The sequence below is a fragment of the Anoplopoma fimbria genome, chromosome 8, assembly GCF_027596085.1.
Source record: "Anoplopoma fimbria isolate UVic2021 breed Golden Eagle Sablefish chromosome 8, Afim_UVic_2022, whole genome shotgun sequence".
NCBI lineage: Eukaryota > Metazoa > Chordata > Actinopteri > Perciformes > Anoplopomatidae > Anoplopoma > Anoplopoma fimbria.
Window position 1 is genome coordinate 5,801,248 of NC_072456.1, and position 18,947 is coordinate 5,820,194.

At 43.5% G+C, this 18,947-nt stretch overlaps 1 protein-coding gene across 1 annotated transcript in view; it reads left to right on the top strand.

The window, feature by feature from the left end:
* The first annotated feature begins 338 nt into the window (after nt 1-338).
* Nucleotides 339-18,947, top strand: part of pde4dip (phosphodiesterase 4D interacting protein) — a 36,083-nt gene continuing 17,474 nt past the window's right edge. The window contains 22 exon segments of the mRNA XM_054602307.1: nt 339-1,718; nt 3,828-3,965; nt 4,118-4,237; nt 4,445-4,537; nt 4,756-4,965; nt 5,123-5,281; nt 5,786-5,881; nt 6,214-6,265; nt 6,268-6,350; nt 6,461-6,640; nt 7,185-7,379; nt 7,455-7,709; nt 8,071-8,167; nt 8,170-8,235; nt 11,178-11,290; nt 12,159-12,325; nt 12,958-13,261; nt 13,381-13,558; nt 13,724-13,840; nt 14,045-14,525; nt 15,532-15,767; nt 15,875-15,923. Coding sequence (XP_054458282.1) covers nt 441-1,718; nt 3,828-3,965; nt 4,118-4,237; nt 4,445-4,537; nt 4,756-4,965; nt 5,123-5,281; nt 5,786-5,881; nt 6,214-6,265; nt 6,268-6,350; nt 6,461-6,640; nt 7,185-7,379; nt 7,455-7,709; nt 8,071-8,167; nt 8,170-8,235; nt 11,178-11,290; nt 12,159-12,325; nt 12,958-13,261; nt 13,381-13,558; nt 13,724-13,840; nt 14,045-14,525; nt 15,532-15,767; nt 15,875-15,923 — 4,667 coding nt within the window. The 5' untranslated portion in view covers nt 339-440.

Genomic DNA, 18,947 nt, shown 5'->3' on the forward strand with positions numbered 1-18,947 from the left:
CCAAATTTAAACTTCATATTTGATAATTGAAAGTACATTCTTGATCTTGGAAACATTAAGACACAACAGAGTCTCTCACTACAAGATAGAGGAGCTGGAGCTCACATAAACGCCTTCAACTTAAGCTTAAAAGTACTTTCATTTCATAAGGACAGCGTTTCAGGACTTGACATTTGAACAGGAAGTACTGAGGTTGCAGAGCGCCAAAAAACATCAAAGCATCTCTGTACAAGGATGAATGAGACTTTTGTTCCAGACATATCTGGAAAACAAAAGAAAAACTGTTGGACCACACCTGTACAAAAGTCCAGTCAGAAATTCAGCACTTTACTGTGATTTCATCCTTCAATCCAAAGACAGCTTTTTGGATGCGACAAAAGAAATTGATTGGACCTTGAAGTCTATTATTGGCAGTCAGTTCATTGCTTCTTGCTGTTGTGATGCTGGACGTGGTGAAGATGAAGGAGGCCTGCAGGATCTGCGCCCGCGTGCTCTGTGGCAACCAGCGCCGATGGATCTTCCACCCGGCGGCCAAGCTCAACCTGCAGGTGCTGCTGTCCCACGCTCTGGGCCACGAGCTGACCCGGGACGGTCGCGGGGAGTTCGCCTGCTCCAAGTGCGCCTTCATGCTGGACCGCATGTACCGCTTCGACACGGTCATCGCCCGTGTGGAGGCGCTCTCCCTGGAGCGACTCCACAAGCTGCTGCTGGAGAAGGACCGGCTGAGGCAGTGTATTGGAGGCCTGTACCGGAAGAACAACGCAGAGGATGGGAGCGTGGAGACGCCTGGGCCCGTTGTGGTGGTCGTTGGGACGGATGCGGGGTCCGAGGACTCTCCTGTGGTGGATCTGTCAGCCCTGCAGGATGGAAGATACTCGGATATGATCCAGGATGATCTGACTTACTCTGTGTATGAATCCTGGGCTGATAAGGAGGACCCGGCCCTGGACCACCACACCCACCAACCCCACCACCATCCCCAGTGCCCAGGAGCAGACTCTCTAACTGGCCAGAAGCCGAGGCGGTGCAGGGGATGTGCAGTGCTCCGTGTTGCCGATTCGGACTACGAGGCGGTGTGTAAGGTGCCTCGCAGGGTTGGGCGCAGGAGCACATCCTGCGGACCATCTACCCGCTACTCAACAGTCACTCCGGGACTCGCAGAGCCTGGCAGAACCTCCGAGGACTCTGAGGCTACAGCTGTTGCCTCTGAGTCCTCTTCAGCTGACTTGGACACAGATAAGACCATGTGTGACAGGACGAGTCCCAGCCCGGCATCGTCCGTAGAATCTCTGGACACCGCCGTGGACGTGAGTTGCCTTCCTGTGAACCACAAAGAAAGAGACGAAACCGGTCCAGAGGAGGCTCCAGCGAGAAGGGACGCACCTTGGGAGAAAGCCCCAAGTGAGAGCTCCCTCTCTGGGCTCGAGATGATGCTGATCCTCCTGAGGGGATGGGAGTACCGGCCAGTGAAGCCCCGAAGGGGCAGCAAGCTCCCAGTTCTGGTCAAAGCCAAACTGGAGCAGGGCCTGCCCCTGTCCATCCCGCTGAGGTCGCCCTGTGGAGGGGCAGCAGACTGTGAGCTATACTCGCTGTCCCACCAGCCCGTACCGGAGATCAGGACCCCGTGTCCCCAGCAGGAGCTTCAGGCGGAGCTGGACGAGATGGAGGAGCAGTGGCTGGATGAATATGTTCAATGCGGGCCGTTCCGCTTTCAGCAGGTAGACTAGTGGCCACAATCCCCTGTTGACCTCTGACCTCACTGTAGTTGGTCCGGTCATTGTTGAATCTGTAGGTTTCATTTTGCCAGGACAGGACAGTAAGACCATGTTGAGGAAATGTAGAATCCAAGTATTTACCAATACAGAGGACCAAAAGTTAGGACTTCTTGGCATCTGCAGCTTTAATATTAGAGATTTTTTTTTTTACCTGTCTTTAGCAAGTTCTACAATTTTAAGGAAGAGTACATATTTTTGGAGTGCCACTTTTATAAATGTTAAGAATTTAAATTCCAAAAGTAAGGAAAATTGAATAAATAAAAATCAATAAAACAGAAATCAAAGTAAACCTATTATTTACAGTGCAAATCTGAATTTATTTTGATGATCTGACGTAATTCTGGCAGGTTTTTTTCATTTCCTCCACATACTCAATCTTCACTTATTAGTAGAATTGTATTCTAAGCTGAGAAATGAGGGACTCTTAACTGTAAAACACAACAGGCAGTGTCCTTTTGCAGCAGGGAGCGGGACTAGCCGAGTTCCAGACCATCACAGCCAACAAACAAAATGGCATTTCAGTTTACTTATCAGGCTGAAACAGGACACGTTCTGGATGTCTGAGGACAATGAGACCTGGTTTGAGACCTTGATCTTATCCTTTCGAAATAATACCCAGGCTGTTTTCAATGTCTGTAAAAACTGATAAAGTACAGAGAGACAAATCTGGCGATCTGCCAAAGGTTCAGTCTGCCCTCCCTCCAGACTGAACGAGGTCAAATCTCTCTGGATTTTCTGTCTCCTTCACCACAGGGAAAGCCGAACACACTCGCTGCCTTGATTACCCTCTCGGCGAGCATACATACTCTTCCTCGTCGGTATCCTAGCAACACTTCCGTTGCCATGGGAACAGTCTCCAAGCGCTGCAGCAGTCAGTCCATGTGAAGGGCTCTGCTCTGGCTGATCCAGCTTCATAACTTCCATTGTTATGTTGATTATTAGGGTGAATGTGGTTCAGTGTGCCGGGAGGGAGCAGACAGAGACAAGGCAGCTCTGTTATGGTCTGTTAGGTTGGTTCATTGGTCTATTATACAACAATATACTAGTCTGTACAAAAGACCTCTCACTGGTATGAATGAAGAAATTTAGGCTCCTGCAATTTACACACGGATTAAGACTGCAGCATTTAAAACTAGATTCTGGTGAAACAAACTTCTTTAACTGCTGACCTTTTACACCAGAGGTCTGTTTCATGATTTAACTGAAGATAAGACATCTTCACACCATGAAATAGCAGTAGGATTATCTCACGTCACACTGAGTGAGAGATGGGTTGAAACATTTTGGTCTTTATCGGCCAGATATCGGCTTTGAGACATCGCAAATTGTGTGCTTTTTTTTCTCATGTTCGAAAATGAAGCACACATGTTCACGTCAGCCTGTGTAACCTGAGTCTTACCTCCTTTAATCCCGAACTGATGTAGAAGTGGAGCACTGTGAGCAGAAGTCGCACTGTGAGAATTTTGTCCTAAATTTGTCACAATTATAACATTATACCAATTTTTGGACCTTTTTTAAAGATATGCTGTCTCAGAACATTCTCCGATTAATTATTTTATTTTTGGAACCATAAAATAAGGTGTTGTCTATGATTATTATTTCGTCACCGTTCCACAAACGTATTCCACAACAGTGTAGTGTGTGATGGACACTGTGTTGTTTTGGCCTCCATTTAGAGCAGCTGTAGAAAAGGTCCCACATATAGCCTCCCAAAGAACACAGTGACATCACACACTACACAGATCATAAAAACAATAACAAGGAAGTCAACAACGTGCTGCCGAGGCAACAGCCGCTTCCCCAGGAAGTCATCCAGCAGTGAGCTGACATCACTTTCCACTTTCACTCAATCATTCACACAACAGCTGCAGGAACAACACACATGTAACTGTGTGTGTGTGTCCAACATTTCACCACTGATTAATCTTTCTCTATCAACAGTTTTTATGATTAATAATGTATATGTTGAGGGTTAGAAAAAAAAAAGAACAACTTATACAGTATAACTACAATACATTTTCATCGTTGGCTGTCCTGTTTTATGTCTTTCAGAGGCTGATTGATGAGCAGCAGAGCGAGCTCAGTCAGTATGAGAGCGATGCAGGTCAGTGTGTCGGCGAGCTGCAGAAAGCCCAGGACCAGGTCTGCTCGCTCCAGGCCAAGATCAGACAGAGCGAGACCAGGAACCAGGTACGAACACGGCACCCCTACTGTACCACCTTCCAGACCTGTTCCTCGCATACCTGAGCAATAGTCGTTCAAGTCTACAGTAAAGCTTCTTTTGTACTGAGTCTTTTGTTATGTATTTGTGTGTGTGTGTGTGTGTGTGTGTGTGTGTTTAGAAGCTGCAGGAGCGTCTCGGTGAGATGGAGTTGGAGCTGCGTTCGGCCCGAGAGGAAGCCCAGCGACAGGAGCGAAACATCCAGAATATCACTGATACGGCCAACTCCAAGGAGACAGAGGTAAAGAGACCTATAGATATACATATAGATAGACAGACAAGTAGGGAGACATGTAAAAGAAAATAAATGACAGAAAACGGAGACAGAAAGGAATAGATTTAGACAGAGAAAGAAAAGACTGAACACAGCAGAGTGTCAAAAGAGGAAACGCATAAAGAAAGCACAGTTTTATATTTAAACTGTGTGTCTGTGTTTGTGTGTGAGCAGGCTGCAGAGCTGTATCGGGTGATTGAGGAGCAGAATAAGATGTTGTGTTCCCTCAAAGAGCTCGCCAACCGCAACCAGCTGCAGCAGCTGCAGGTTTGTCCTCCATGCATGACACAACCATGAATGATACCACTGTGGAGCTTCTTCATTTGTATAACATACAAGATGACACAGATTCATACCACAGCCAATTAAATGACTTGTCCTGGTTGTCTACAATCACTCAAGTATTTTTACCACCATATAAAATCTAAGCTTTCCGTTGTCTTTCTCTTCACATCCGTCCCGTTTTCTGCCTGTGTGACCTGCAGGTGTCGGGTGCAGACAGTATCCGCGGTCAGGGCGAGGTCCTGGCTCTGCAGGCGTCTCTCTTCCAGGCTCAGCTGGAGCTGCAGGCCGGTCAGCGGGCGCAGCGGCAGGCGGGCAGGACCCAGGAGGACCTGAGCCGAGCCCTGCAGAGGCTGGAGACAGACCTGCAGGGGGCGCTGCAGCACAGGAGGGAGACGGAGAGGCACAACCAGGTGAGAGAAGACGTGGGCGGGACCGTTTTTGAATTGTTAGTGTTACTTGTCGGTTTACTTCCATCTCTTTTTTTTTTTTTTTTTTGCTAATTTCTTTTAACAAGCCCAGCATCGTCGCTCTTTGTCATTAACTTTGATGTGTTTGCCTGATGTTCAGGATCTGCAGCTGGCTCTGGAGAAGGCCCGATCGGCCATGCAGGAGAGAGAGGAGCAGCGGAAGGAGGCCGAGCAAGAGAGAGAGAGGCGGGACGAGGAGAGAGAGAGGACCATCAGAGAGCTGAGGACCTCCCTGCTGACCAAAGAGCAGCTGATAGAGGTCAGACACCTGGAAACCACTGCTCTCATGCTTTCAGATGAAGCTGCACCAGCACTTACAAACATTCACAGGATTCACATAGAGGTCACATGACAGGAGAGACCTCTGGAGACTCTTTGCATGCTTCACATACCAAACAGATAACCCAGACTAGATGCTCCGACAAAATGCAGCTGAAGTGACTCTCATAATTGAGTTTCATAATTGTTTCCAGAAGAGTTTTCTGTTGATGCATACACTTCCTGTTATGTGGTAATTGTTTATAAATGTCCCAGTAGATAGACAGAAATGTTTGTCGGTCCATAATTTTGACTTAATTGTCAGGCCCCACTTTTTCTGTTTTTATGACACACACACACACACACACACACACACACACACACACACACACACACACACACACACACACACACACACACACACACAGGGTAGTAATCAGTAATCTTATTCTAAACTCTCATTTTAAATTAGTGTGCGATGGCTGACTGATTTGTTTTCAATCAGAACTACTGTGAGCTGTTGGAGGATCCAAAGGAGAAGAGCGACTCTCTGCTTCAGAAACTCCGCCAGCGTATCAAGGAGAGGGACCGTGCACTGGAGGTAAACAACACACACACACAAACACACACACATAATACACACACACAGACACACCAATGGTCATCTACTACATCCTGTGAGCTCATGTGAGTTAGTCATCACGTTTTTTGTGCACTAAATAAAAGAAAATACAAATATATCTGTGACTTTTTCTTAAATTGTATAACCTTTATTTAATCAGGGAAAGCCTCATTGAGATAAAACAATTCCATAAACTTGTAGTGCCCATTATGGAAGACTCCTAGTTTTAAAAACAGACAGCTCAGCATTTAAGGCCTTTTAAACTCTGAGGTTCAGTAATGATTGTTGCTTTTTTTCCGTCCCACCCCCAGCGAGCGGTGGACGACAAGTTCCACAGCATGGAGGAGAAAGAGGAGGAGACTCGGGGCTTCAGCTGCTGCTCAGAGAGAAGGAGAGAGACCTGGAGAGGCAGCGCTGCGTCCTGTCCAACAACGAGGAGACCATCACTGTAAGAACACGCACTGAAAATCACACGTCTTTTGCCTCTCAATCTGCCGCCACCTACTCTCATTGTTGGTCGTGTTTGTGTGTCTGTGTATGTGTGTGTGTGTGTGTCAGAGCCTGGAGGTGCTGCTGCGTGGTAAGGCTTTGGAGCTGGAGCAGGTGTGCGACGCCTGGAGGAACGTCCAGCGGCATCAGCAGGAGAGCCAAGAGAGACAGAGCAGCGTCCTAAGAGAGAGAGACGGCATCATCAGCCAGCTGCAGGCGGCGCTGCACGGTCGCACGCAGGAGGCCCAGGTACAGACAGGAAGTGAAGTTTAAAACATTAATATCCGTTATAAACAGCTCTTCAGATTTAAATTAAATGCTGCTGCTGACAAAACATGTGTATTTTGTACGAACATGACACTGTTTTTGTCAATAATAAGTATAGTCCCAGGATTTCAAAATAAGGGCACACTTTTATTGAAAAAAACCATCCAAGATTCAAGGAACTGGGGTCATATTGTTGTTAATGCTGAGTTAATACATGTTTCTTATTACTGCAGGTCCTCTAACCTTTGCCTAAAAATGTCCTTAAATAAATCAAAGAACGAGGACAGCTAAATGAGAATCAAAAGAATAACATGACATCATGTCAGCCCACATTAAACCACATTTGAAGCATAGATTGGAAATTGAGATTTCAACTTTCCTGCTTTATTGTCAGATTTAACATGCATTGAAAACTGCACTAAAATATGAACATGAGCAGCTATAAATAACGCTCCACTGATGTCTTTCTGTTGATTTTCCTGCTGTGGGTTCATGTTTCTTCTTCTTCTTCTTCTTCTTCTTGCAGGACCTGCGCTGCTCCCTACTGGCCCAGATCCAATCAGCTCCCAGCGACGTTCTGGAGGAGCTGAAGGTCCGCCTCCAACTCAAAGACCGCCTCTTCCAGGAAGTGCTCGCCGACCGGACCCTCCAGGCCCAGGAGCACCAGGAGGAGGTCCAGGATCTCCTCAGAACCATCGGCTCCAGGGACCAGTACATTCAGGTAGAGCAGAGGAGCTCAGTAGAAGCATTCAGTATAAAGTTCTTTATGGAAAAAGTGACACCAATCTCCCTCTAGGACTCTGCATGCCGGCTGGGTGAGGTAATGACCGAGCAGACGGGAAGGCTCCAGGAGCTCCGCAGACAGCTGAGCTCTGGAGTTGGATTTGAGTCCGACTGTGGATCGGAATCGGCTTTGGAGCTCCAGGTGGTGCAGGAGGAGTTGCGTCTGGCTCTGAGGAGGGAGAAGGAGAGCCAGGAGGTGAGCAGGAGTCAGGCCAGCAGGCTGGACTCCCTCACCAAGACGCTGTATGTGAAGGAGGAGATCATCAGGGTCAGTGAGAGGGAGCTTTCTATGTGTCATGTTATGTTTGCAATTCAGTTTTAACGAACTCATGCTTTATATTCTCATATAAGAAGCCAATATTCAAAACATGGCAGTACTTATCCAGCTTCCAAAGAGCCTTTTTTACCCATATTCAAAATACATTCCCTAATCAATATGAGAGACTCAGACAACATTATTAGTTGAAATAAACAGAATCAACAACAAACATATGCAACATCCCTGTAATGCTGATTTGAAAAGGCAGCTTTCTGTCTAATTAAACCATTATTTTGCATATTATTGCATGTGTGTATACTGTGTATACATGTCATGGTCTTCTGTCTGTGTGTGTGTGTGTGTTCTGCAGGACTTCCTGCGGCAGATGGTGGAGCCCTCCGGTCTCCCGCTGGTAGAGCGGTTGACACAGGAGGTCCAGGAGCTGAGGGAGGGCCTGGTCCAGCGGGACGGCCCCCAGCCAGAGGCCCCATCCTGGGCCGAGACCGGCCCAACGGCAGGCAGCCCGAGTTTGGAGGTGGGCATCAGAGAAGCATGGGACAGTATCTGTAACAGCATCGGGGAGACGCGGCTGTGGTGTGGGGCTCTGAGGGTCCTGCTGGTGTGGTGATGGGGGTGGTGGGGGTGGTGTTCACACTGATTTAACAAGATTTAACACATGGGACCTTGTGGGTGTAAATACTACTGAATGTTTTTGTACTGTAAGTCCTGCACGCTTCTTAATACTTCTTCACTTTCATTTTATAATACAGTTAATTGTAGCAGTTTAAATTCCCCTTAACAAGCCGCATGATTTAGTTTGACCTTTTATTGCATCAAGTTAAATATTGACTCAAACCTGACAAACTTTGCATTGTTTGAGAGAAAAAGCCTCACAACTAGCTATATATATATATATATATATATATATATATATATATATATATAAAAACTAAGACTCAAAGTGATTTCGTTAGCTTAGAATGAGCCCTTCATACCAACATATGGAGTGGGTCCCTTCATAGAGTCCGCCATTTTGCACTGCCATGTTTCTACAGTAGTCCAGAAAGGACAAACCATGCACTGGCTCTAATGAGGGCTTTCACTGAAGAGAGGGGTATTCAGTTGGTTACAATCTGAATCCTCATCACTAGATGTCACTACATCCTACACACTGGTCCTTTAAGTTCCCAATATGATTTATTATGCCAAAAAATATATATATAATGTAATTGAATACAATAAGGCAAGAAGAGGCTGACATTTTGGTTCAGTATCATTCTGACTGATCATGACAGTAGTCAATTGTTTTAGGGGTGTTAGCTTGTTGAGGGGTTAAGTATAAAAGGAAATGGCTACCAAACAGAGAGTGGTGGAGGTCCTATTCCAAAATACAACAAAATACTAAATAATAAATTCAAAAGAATACATAAAATGATTGATAAATACTATTAACTAATTTCCTGTTTTTCATCAATTAAACCTGCTTGTACAATCTCAGACTTAAAGTCTGAAAATTGTTAGTATTATTTTTGTTTTAATTATTTTGTAAATATGCACAGTTTTTTTTTAAATAATTTTGTCATTTTGGAACAAAGCTCTTCACATTAACACATCTTGGTTTTATCCTGAGTGATGGCCAGGTTTTATTTAATTGTTTTTAAATGTTTCAGTGCAGTAAAACGTTAAAGACTGCTTTCTCTTAGGCATATTTTCTATTTTCTATGACTTAGAGCATAATTTACTCTGTTCAATGGGGCTTTAAATGTTTTGTTTATGGTAACGTAAGCCAAAATATATTACCTTATATGTGGATGTGTGGGTGCCTTTGCATGTTCAGCAGCTAAAATGCGCCTGTTTGAGTACTGCAAAAAAAACAACTCACATTCTGTTTTACTGAACAATATGAAAATATAAGCACATTCCACTTTGCCTTTATGTGATTATGAATATGTATACTTACTTTACAGCTGTCTTTTATGGAGAAAATGTTTCAAATATAAGTTTGATTTTGTGATTTAATGAGACTCAATGCGTTCAATGTGCAATTCAACAACCATCAGTTTCATCTCTGTAATTCATAATGAACAAATTTCATACAATCGAGTGTCACACTGGAGCACAGTAAGTATGAATGCTTCTTTCTTCTTTTTGATCTTCACATAAAGCTGAAGAATGTAAAAGGGTGTGTCTGTGCAGACTCCATAAAAGTTTTTGCCACATCTGTTGTATTGCGGATATTATATTTTATTTATATATTTTCAAACCCTACTGTGTAATTAAGCCATTCAATGAATAAACCTGCGGAATATGTTCCATGTTTTATGACTTCCCATCCTTACAGTAGCTCTGTGCCTACTACATGTATATTCATGCTCACATTTACACAGTGACCTAAGAGCACTGTCCAGTTTCAGATGAACAACATTACCCCTTCTCTGTGTAAAACACAACTCACACCAACTTCAATGTCCCTTCATAGAACATACAAAATATCAGGTTATTCCTGGTTTTCAGTTTGCAAAGTTAATAGAGCCATATCCAGAAATGTTTGACTAGTCTCCCAACCTGCATGATATTTATTTATTTCACAATTATATTTGCCCTTTCTGACATGGAAAGAATTCTACACACTGTTATATATTTATGCAATTCTGGTGGAGTAACATTAATTCCCCTCACTTTACTTAAATTTATCTTGATCCTTTTTTGCCTTAAACAGTCACATATATGAAATATGTTGTAGCGAATATCCTAATAAATCAAATAATTTAACTACCCACAAATTAGTGTGTAATGGTAGCAAGAAAAACCCCAGGAACAATACTGAGGACAATCAGTTGTTTAAAGCCCTGAAATTCATATCAATAAGAGACCAAATCGAAGTAGTAATGAGAAGTGGAGGGTTACATAGTTCTAGAAAATCAATGTAACACCTAGGAGGCCAATTATAGAAAGGCCTTTAGGTAATGTCAACAGGACAAGAAAAGTCTTGGCCATGATTTAACTGACTATTAGGCTTGGATTACCCATAATCCTGTTCCTAAACATCTTAAACTTTCTAAATCCATCCCTTCTATTTGTCTTTTCTGTTCCTGAAGTACTCTTCAGTGACTTCACACTTTTAACTGAAGTTTAATCACAATCAAGAGTACTTAAACCACAGAATGATCCTCTTATCAGTGAACTATAGCTGTTCATACGTACATACAGGTAAACTCATGTACGATGTTAAAATCAGCGGCGTAGCAGATGTTGCGTTAAAAATGACATTGCGCTGAAAAAGAATGTCAACAAGTCATCTGATCTCAATGAGCAGCTGTTTCAGAAATAAACAGATGTTTTCTCTGTGCTAACAGTGTGACACTCGGCAGAATGGTTGCTGAATTGCACAAAGTTAACAGAAACCTGAGGTTTTGTGAAATGTAAAAGAAGTTCTTCTTATGGTAGAGATCTAACTCTTTCTCCTGCTTCGTGTAGAGCTGAGCTCAGAGGACGAAGACGAGGCTGATGATGATTTCAACAGCGAGTGCACCGAGAGCGTTGATGAAGAGGAGTTCATGCTGAGGGTCCAGTCCGTGGCCAACACCAAGGTATGAATACGTTTGATCCAAACATCTGAATGAACTGAATTCTAGTTTTGAATTTTACTGACCCTTGATTCCCATCCGTCAGTACAAACCCAAGTCATACATTCAATTTTCCTGAAGACTGAAATATATGTATACATATATAAATTGGATTTCTAATAGCTTCCAGGCTATTTAAGAGTGAATGTAAAGGGAATGGAGGCCAAACATCCCATGATAAACTCCACCTTCAGTCAGAGAAGGGGTGGATTTATCATCTGAGGATTTCAGTTTTAATAGTTATATTTTAAGACAGAGTTGTAGTTTTTGACCCTTTATTTATTTATATAGACTTACATATATTTACCTCAATATTTCCTTGAACACAATCCTTATTTATTCACAAGATTCTGGCCCTTCATGTGCCTGGTTCTCATTTGATCCCTGAGGAAGATTCAGCTATTTTGTAGTTTATCTTTAGTGCTTTACTTTCATTTGTGTAAATATTTTATACAGCATATACCCTGTTATTTGAACCTCTAAAATATCCAGATAAAGGCAACACAACAACCCAATGCATATAGTAAATAAAGTAAATGGGAAATATCTTAAAATTCACTCTAAAACTTCTTGTTGGGAGCCTCAGTGCAACAATTCAAACTAACTGAAGGAAGGAAACAGGTTTATGTCTGAGGGCTGGTGTTTTATGAGGCATGAAGCTGCTGTGAAGTTGGATTGTTTCTCTTGGATCTGTGATCCATTTGCAATAAAAAAAAATGATGTATTCAATAACATAACTGTAATTTTGCTTGGCTGTGCTCGTATAATAAGTTGCACCTCGGGTGCTTGTAGATTATTATTCAGAATCCGTTCTGTTTGTCTGCCCCAACAGGGTTCTGGAGGTACAGGGAAGCCTCCGTCCCAGGACCTGTTGTTTGAAGGTCAGGGATTGACGGAGGTCAAACAGCTGGTGGAGCAGAAGAGGGCGGTGGAGAGAGAGCTGGGAGAGCTGAAGGCCCAACTGGAGAAGGCCGGCTTCTCCTCACTTTCACAGATGAGGTAAGACGATAATGAGGCTGAATGGATTCTTTGTGTGTTTCCTTCCATTAAAAACACATCAGTGAGCCTCACTGTAGCATCACCATGAACATACACACTGTAGTTCATTTTGACTCAATCCCACACAACGACCTGCTGCCACAAATACTCACTAGAGCACCGCATGTGGATTATTCTGCATCAGAAAATAGTCCCAGACAATTGCACTATTTTCTCCTGTTTGTTTGACAAAAAACTACAGTGACCAACTGTTTTAGGAACTTTTTAAACATTAAACCATATATTCACAGACAGGAAGTCTCAAGAGAGTACTGAGAGACAGACAAAAACACTAGAAGGGCACTCTGAGAGCCGACTCCACCAAGGCTGTTTTTATAAAAAAAAACAAAAAAAACAATGTGTGTATCCGTCCTACGCTTTAGAGCCACTTAAAAATGTAATGGGGTCTTCCATGGCTCATGCTACACCCTTCCACCAAATGTCATGAAATTCAGGCCAGCAGATTTCCTCCAGACAGACAGACAGACAGACAGACAGAACCTGATACATAATCTCATTGGCGGAGGTAATGACATCACACTTATCTATTAAACCTATTTCTAACCCTCCCTCTCTCTCTCTGTGTTTTAAAGGAAAGCTCTATTCAGCCTGCAGGCAGAGAATGGAGATTTGAGGCATCAGCTGAGTGAAGGCCCGCAGACCGACAGTAAACAGAGTTATGAGCAGAAGGTGTTGGACTGCGAAGAAGACGAGGAGGAGGAAGAGTTGGATGTGACCATAGAAGGGGTGGAGGAGGATGAAGAGGAGGAGGAAAGCTCCGGGAAGTGGGACGCTTGGGATGGCGAGCTGTCTCTGTCGCAGACCAACATCCAGACCGCTGATGAGCAGAGAGCCAACAGACCGGAGTCCCTGCACCTGCTCGCCAACTCCTCACAGGTAGGGGGTCCGCTTTGTAGACCAGACAGGTCCTCACTCCACAAGGACAACAACTGTCCATAAATAAAGCTGACCTAACAAAAGTGTTTTATTTCGGTCTTTTCCTGTTTGTTGTCCAGGATGTTTTGGACAGCGAGCTGCCAGCAGGTCAGCCGCAGGGCGCCGCGTCCTCTGTGACGCGTGAGAAGACGGTCCGTCTGCAGCAGAAGAGCAAAGAGCTGCAGGAGAGGCTGATGGTGTCCGAGGCCACGGTGCAGGCTCAGGCCGAGCAGCTCAAAGACTACAGAGACTTGCTCAGTGAGTGGACGGCGGATGGCTTACTTGATTTTGCCTATATCTATTTAGCAAAATAAACAAACTGACACAACAATTATAGAAAAAAATACAGATGGATGCCAGGGACGTTGACTGCAAACACACTGGAGTAAGGCTGCTTCTTCTTCTTCTTCTGTGTCCCTGCAGCTGAGACAGCGGTGCAGCAGGACAGTAAGCAGATCCAGGTGGACCTGCAGGACATGGGTTACGAGACCTGCGGCCGCAGTGAGAACGAGGCTGAGAGGGAAGACACCAGCAGCCCTGGTAGGTCTCATTGGATGTCTCTGAGGAAGTTATTTATAACATACAAAATCAATTCTATTAGTAGCATCATTCAAACACTAGAGGGAAGTAAAGAACAGTGACAGTGAGCACATTCATCTTGAGTAGTTGATACATATTTTCCTTTTAAAAATCAAGTTTTTAAATAGTTTAGTAGTTTTGCTTAACTCTGGTGTTCCCTGACAGAGTTTGATGACCTGGAGATGTGCACGTCTCTGGACTGCGGCTCCCAGTGGTGGCCTGCCGGCAGCACCAGCACCTCCACCTCCACCTTCACTAAAACCAACACCCAGGGCTCCGGCGAAGGAGACGAGATGTCATCTCTCCAGCGCCTCGTCGAGGACCTCCGCTCCCAGCTGTCCCGTTCTCAGGCAGTGATCCGCGGGCTCCAGAGCCGGCTCCGGTCCCTCTCCACCTCCAGCGACTGCGGGCCCTCCACACCTCGCAAGGTCAACTGGTCCTTCCAGGCCTCGCCCTCCCAGAGCGGGGCAGAGGAGGATGAGGGCTGGCAGTCATCCGACGGAGGCCCCCTGGCTTCGCCCCGCCACCCCCAATCAGACAAGGGCCTGCAGCACCTGGTGTCCCGCGTGGATGCACTGGAGGACCAGCTGAGGAAAGGAGGCAAGAAGTCTGTCAGCGAGGACTTAAAGTCTGCCACCTGGCCGGGGTGAGTGACAGGAAACTACATTTTTTTTATATATATTTGGAAAGTTGGTTCATGAAATACAGCAGGAAATAAGTTCCATATTTTTGATTAAAAGGGACTCTCTTTTTCTGAGTATTGCACATACATTTGGGCTACCAACCCACACACATTCAAAAATACTGGTATGATCCTATAATTACAATCCTTTAAAATGATCTAGAACAAGAATAACCGTTTTTTCATTACCTATCAGCCTCCCCCTGACGCAGTGCGGTCTGTACAGTGATCCATTAATCACTGCAGGCACTAAGCATCCCGTCAGTATCAGTCAGTGTTAGTCAAGCGTAACCACAGATGTTTTTATGTAAACTCAGCTGCCCCACAGTCACAGGGGATTAACTGACACGAGAATGGGAACCCATTTGCCATGTGAGACCAAACTGTAGCTATAGTGAAGCTTTGGTGCCGTCAAATAAGGGCTGATTCAGGTCCCACTGTTAATACATACAGTCACAATGTTCACAATTTACAGTTTAGGGGAAAGCTATTGAGTCAGTTACAGTAACTCAACTTTAGAGCATTGTCATTGTTAAGAAAAATGTCTTAGACTTACAAACTTTATTTAAAAAAAGTCAGAGGGACCTCTGCTATCAAAAAGTTTTTTTATTTCCAAGTCCATTCAACCATGCTACAGTATCTTCAGACCGGACAACCAACTAACTAAACATGACAAATTAAAACATTTCTGGTTGTTTATTGGAATATTTTACTATTCTTTTTTATTAAAAAAGAGGATTTCTAATGACACTGTTCTGACTAAAACAGTACAGGATATAAATAATCTAATACGGCAAAACGGAATTGCATTGCTGCATGTTGTTTTTGAAGGCTGATTGACAAAGCTGATGCTAAATTGAATTAGCTGTAGTTATTTTTGTTTCTTGTGGACCTGAGGAAGAGTAGCTGATCTCACAGATTGCAAGGATTTAAATATATGACGTTCATCTCTATTCTTCTCTTTCTGTAGTAAATTCGACACTCTGATCCAGGCTCAGGCCAGAGAGCTGTCTCACCTCCGCCAGCGGATGAGGGAGGGTCGGGGCGTGTGCAACATCCTCACCCAGCACCTGGGAGACACCACCAAGGCCTTCGAGGAGCTGCTGAGGGCCAACGACATCGACTACTACATGGGCCAGAGCTTCAGGGACCAGCTGGCTCAGAGCGGCGCCCTGTCGCAGCGAGTCAGCGCAAAGATCAGCGGACGTGAGTGGTTCACTTCATGTAACGTACAGCCAAGGTATTAGGAGGGATTTATTTAAAGTGTAATTAGATATATATGAACACAAAGCATGTTATTGCATCACCAACAGGAGATCATCCTGAAGATCCAGATGAGAAGACAGAGCTGCTCGCCATCCGGTCAGTAAACACATACTCATCAGTGTGTGTGTGTGTGTGCGTGTGTGCGTGTGTGCGTGCATGTGTGTGTCTGTTGTTTGTGTCTGTGTTTGCCTGCTCCTGTGTGCTGAGTCTCTGTTTGAGTCACTGTGCTGTCTCATTCTGCAGGCTCCATGTTGGTCAATGGAAAGTATTGGTGTGTGACGTTTGGGCAGACATTTGTTCCTCAGGGCGGATTAATCAGATGCCCACTCAATAATGAGAAGTGATTTCACTGGGTCGTTAATGACAGAGATAACTGGTAAATTAATTAGGGAAGGTGGGGCAGGGCTGGTTGTTCATCTAACCAACAGAACGACACAGATGCACTCGCTTATGAATTCTTTGGTAATATTGATAGATTATTATTTTTTTAACACTTTTAGAAACATGTTTCAAACTAAAAAAACAACATTTTTCATGGATACATTTAAAAATGAAATAATGTATAATGTATATATCTTTTGTCTTTTTACTAGTCTGGCATTGTATTGGAACTGTGCCTCTTCATTTTTTATATTTTACAAATTTCTAACAGACTTGGTACAAGTTTTGTTAAAAGTAAGTAATTAGTAATAAGTAATAGGTAATTAGACAGTAACTCATTATGTAAATGACTCCATTCACGTGATTTTGAATGTGAAGGGTGTCATGTTACGCACTTTGAATGTAGGTTGTTTAGCTTCCAAACTTTCATTTGATTTGTTTCTTTCGTATAACTTTTACATTTAATAAGTTTATACTAATGACATTTAAATCAGAGAGATAAATTGCTCCTCTGTCAAAATTATAAAGTGGAAAATTATGAAGAAACAGCAGGTTAATGAATACCCTTTAGTGTTTAATTAGCATCTGATTTTCAGAGAGAGTTGTGGTCTTCTTTAATTATTATAATATCTTCTTATAGTACACTGGCTAATAGGCAAACAAAAAGAAACTTAATCCAGACCATACAGCTCATTAATTTCCGCCGGGGAGGCGTGACCAGCAGGGCTCCGCTGATGTCCAAGCGAGGACCTTAACTGTCCTGTCGATCGGTCAGATAATTAGGCAGACGGCAAAAAAGACGAGACAAAATAAGAGAAAAACCAAAAGGACAGCACGAGGGAGATCAGGACAAACAAAGTTACACAAGAGGAACAAAAAAAGTCTGAAGTCCTACTGTAGATGTCTTTGTTTATTACAGAATAAACAGCATACAAATATTCTTAGTGTGGGAAAAAAGAAACAATGATATGTTACCATTAAACACCACTAATCAATATTTTGATATTATTGATAAATCAGTCAAACTCTGAGCTGAGCTGGCTGAGAGGTAAATGTGTGTCTGGTGTTGGATGTAAGTGACGCCATAGTCTTTCATCAAACGGGCACCTCAAGGCGGTGAAGCATTAAATTACTTTGAAATGCCTTATGTTGGAGGACTTACTGAGGAAGAACAGTCACTCTAAACAATCCACAAACCTTAGCATTCAAATTGGGGCTATTTTACGAATATTTCAAAAGTGGCTCTGTCTCTTTTACGCAAAAGCTAAAAGCGCAGCTTGTGGCCGTCTCTGATGAATGTCCTGGATGTTCATTCATTCGTAACGCAACACCTTATTCTGCTTTATAACGCCGCTCTCTGATTTTCGTACCTGGGTGAGATGAAGAGAGTCACAAGGCTTGCTGAAAGGTGGAAAAAATATCAACTTAAATTTGAATTAAGTAAAAATAAAATAGTTGACAGATGATTGGCAGTTACTGCATGATAGCACACACAGTGTTTTGATGAATAAGCTAAAACATGCTTTAAAAAAAACCTCTGGTATGGTCCTTTTAAGCTGAACCATAGTTAGAAAGGGTGAGTGGGGTCAAACACATAAACAAACAATGCTCTGTGAATAATTAGAGTGTCCCCTCAGAGAGAACGAGAGACATAGACGCGGAGAGAGAGAGAGGCTTGCAGTCATCTAAAATCATGTTGTTGCAGCACAGATGGCCGACCAGATGTGAAGGAGATTTATATCGAGTTTGTTTTCTGTGAGTCTGCGACAGCCATCTCATTTAGGCTGTCGCTCTGATTCTGAGTGAACAGACTGTGTGTGTGTGTGTGTGTGTGTGTGTGTGTGTGTGTGTGTGTGTGTGTGTGTGTGTGTGTGTGTGTGTGTGTGTGTGTGTGTGTGTGTGTGTGTGTGTGTGTGTGTGTGTGTGTGTGTGTGTGACACACTAAGGCTGTATGACATATTGTAAACGTAGATGTACCCACAATCAAGTGGCATGAAAAGGTGTCCCGATCTATAAATAACAACCCTGATTTATAAAAAAAAAAAAGTATGTTTTTATATACTACTAATCTTCCACAGGAAATTTGCTTTTAAAGAAATATGTTGCCACCAAGATCCCATTTTTTAATTAACATAATTAGGACAAAACTCTTTGAAGAATGAGTCTGCCATTGATTTGTTGTCAGTACAGCTACTCTTGTAAAAACGGAAGCAAGATCAGCATCTTCCCTCACCTTAACTAAGGTCTTAGTTAAGGAACTAGTTAAGGATTTAGTTAACTAAGGACTTAGTTAAGGTTGGAAGAAGTCAGTGAACATAATCCAGGTAGCGATTATAATATACATTATGTGAATGAATGTACAGTGGGTACGGAAAGTATTCAGTATTGAGTAGAAGCACCCTTTTGAGCTAGTACAGCCATGAGTCTTCTTGGGAATGATGCAACAAGTTTCTCACACCTGGATTTGGGGATCCTCTGCCATTCTTCCTTGCAGATCCTCTCCAGTTCTGTCAGGTTGGATGGTGAACGTTGGTGGACAGCCATTTTCAGGTCTCTCCAGAGATGCTCAATTGGGTTTAGGTCAGGGCTCTGGCTGGGCCAGTCAAGAATGGTCACAGACTTGTTCCGAAGCCACTCCTTTGTTATTTTAGCTGTGTGCTTCGGGTCATTGTCTTGTTGGAAGGTGAACCTTCGGCCCAGTCTGAGGTCCTGAGCACTCTGGAGGAGGTTTTCTTCCAG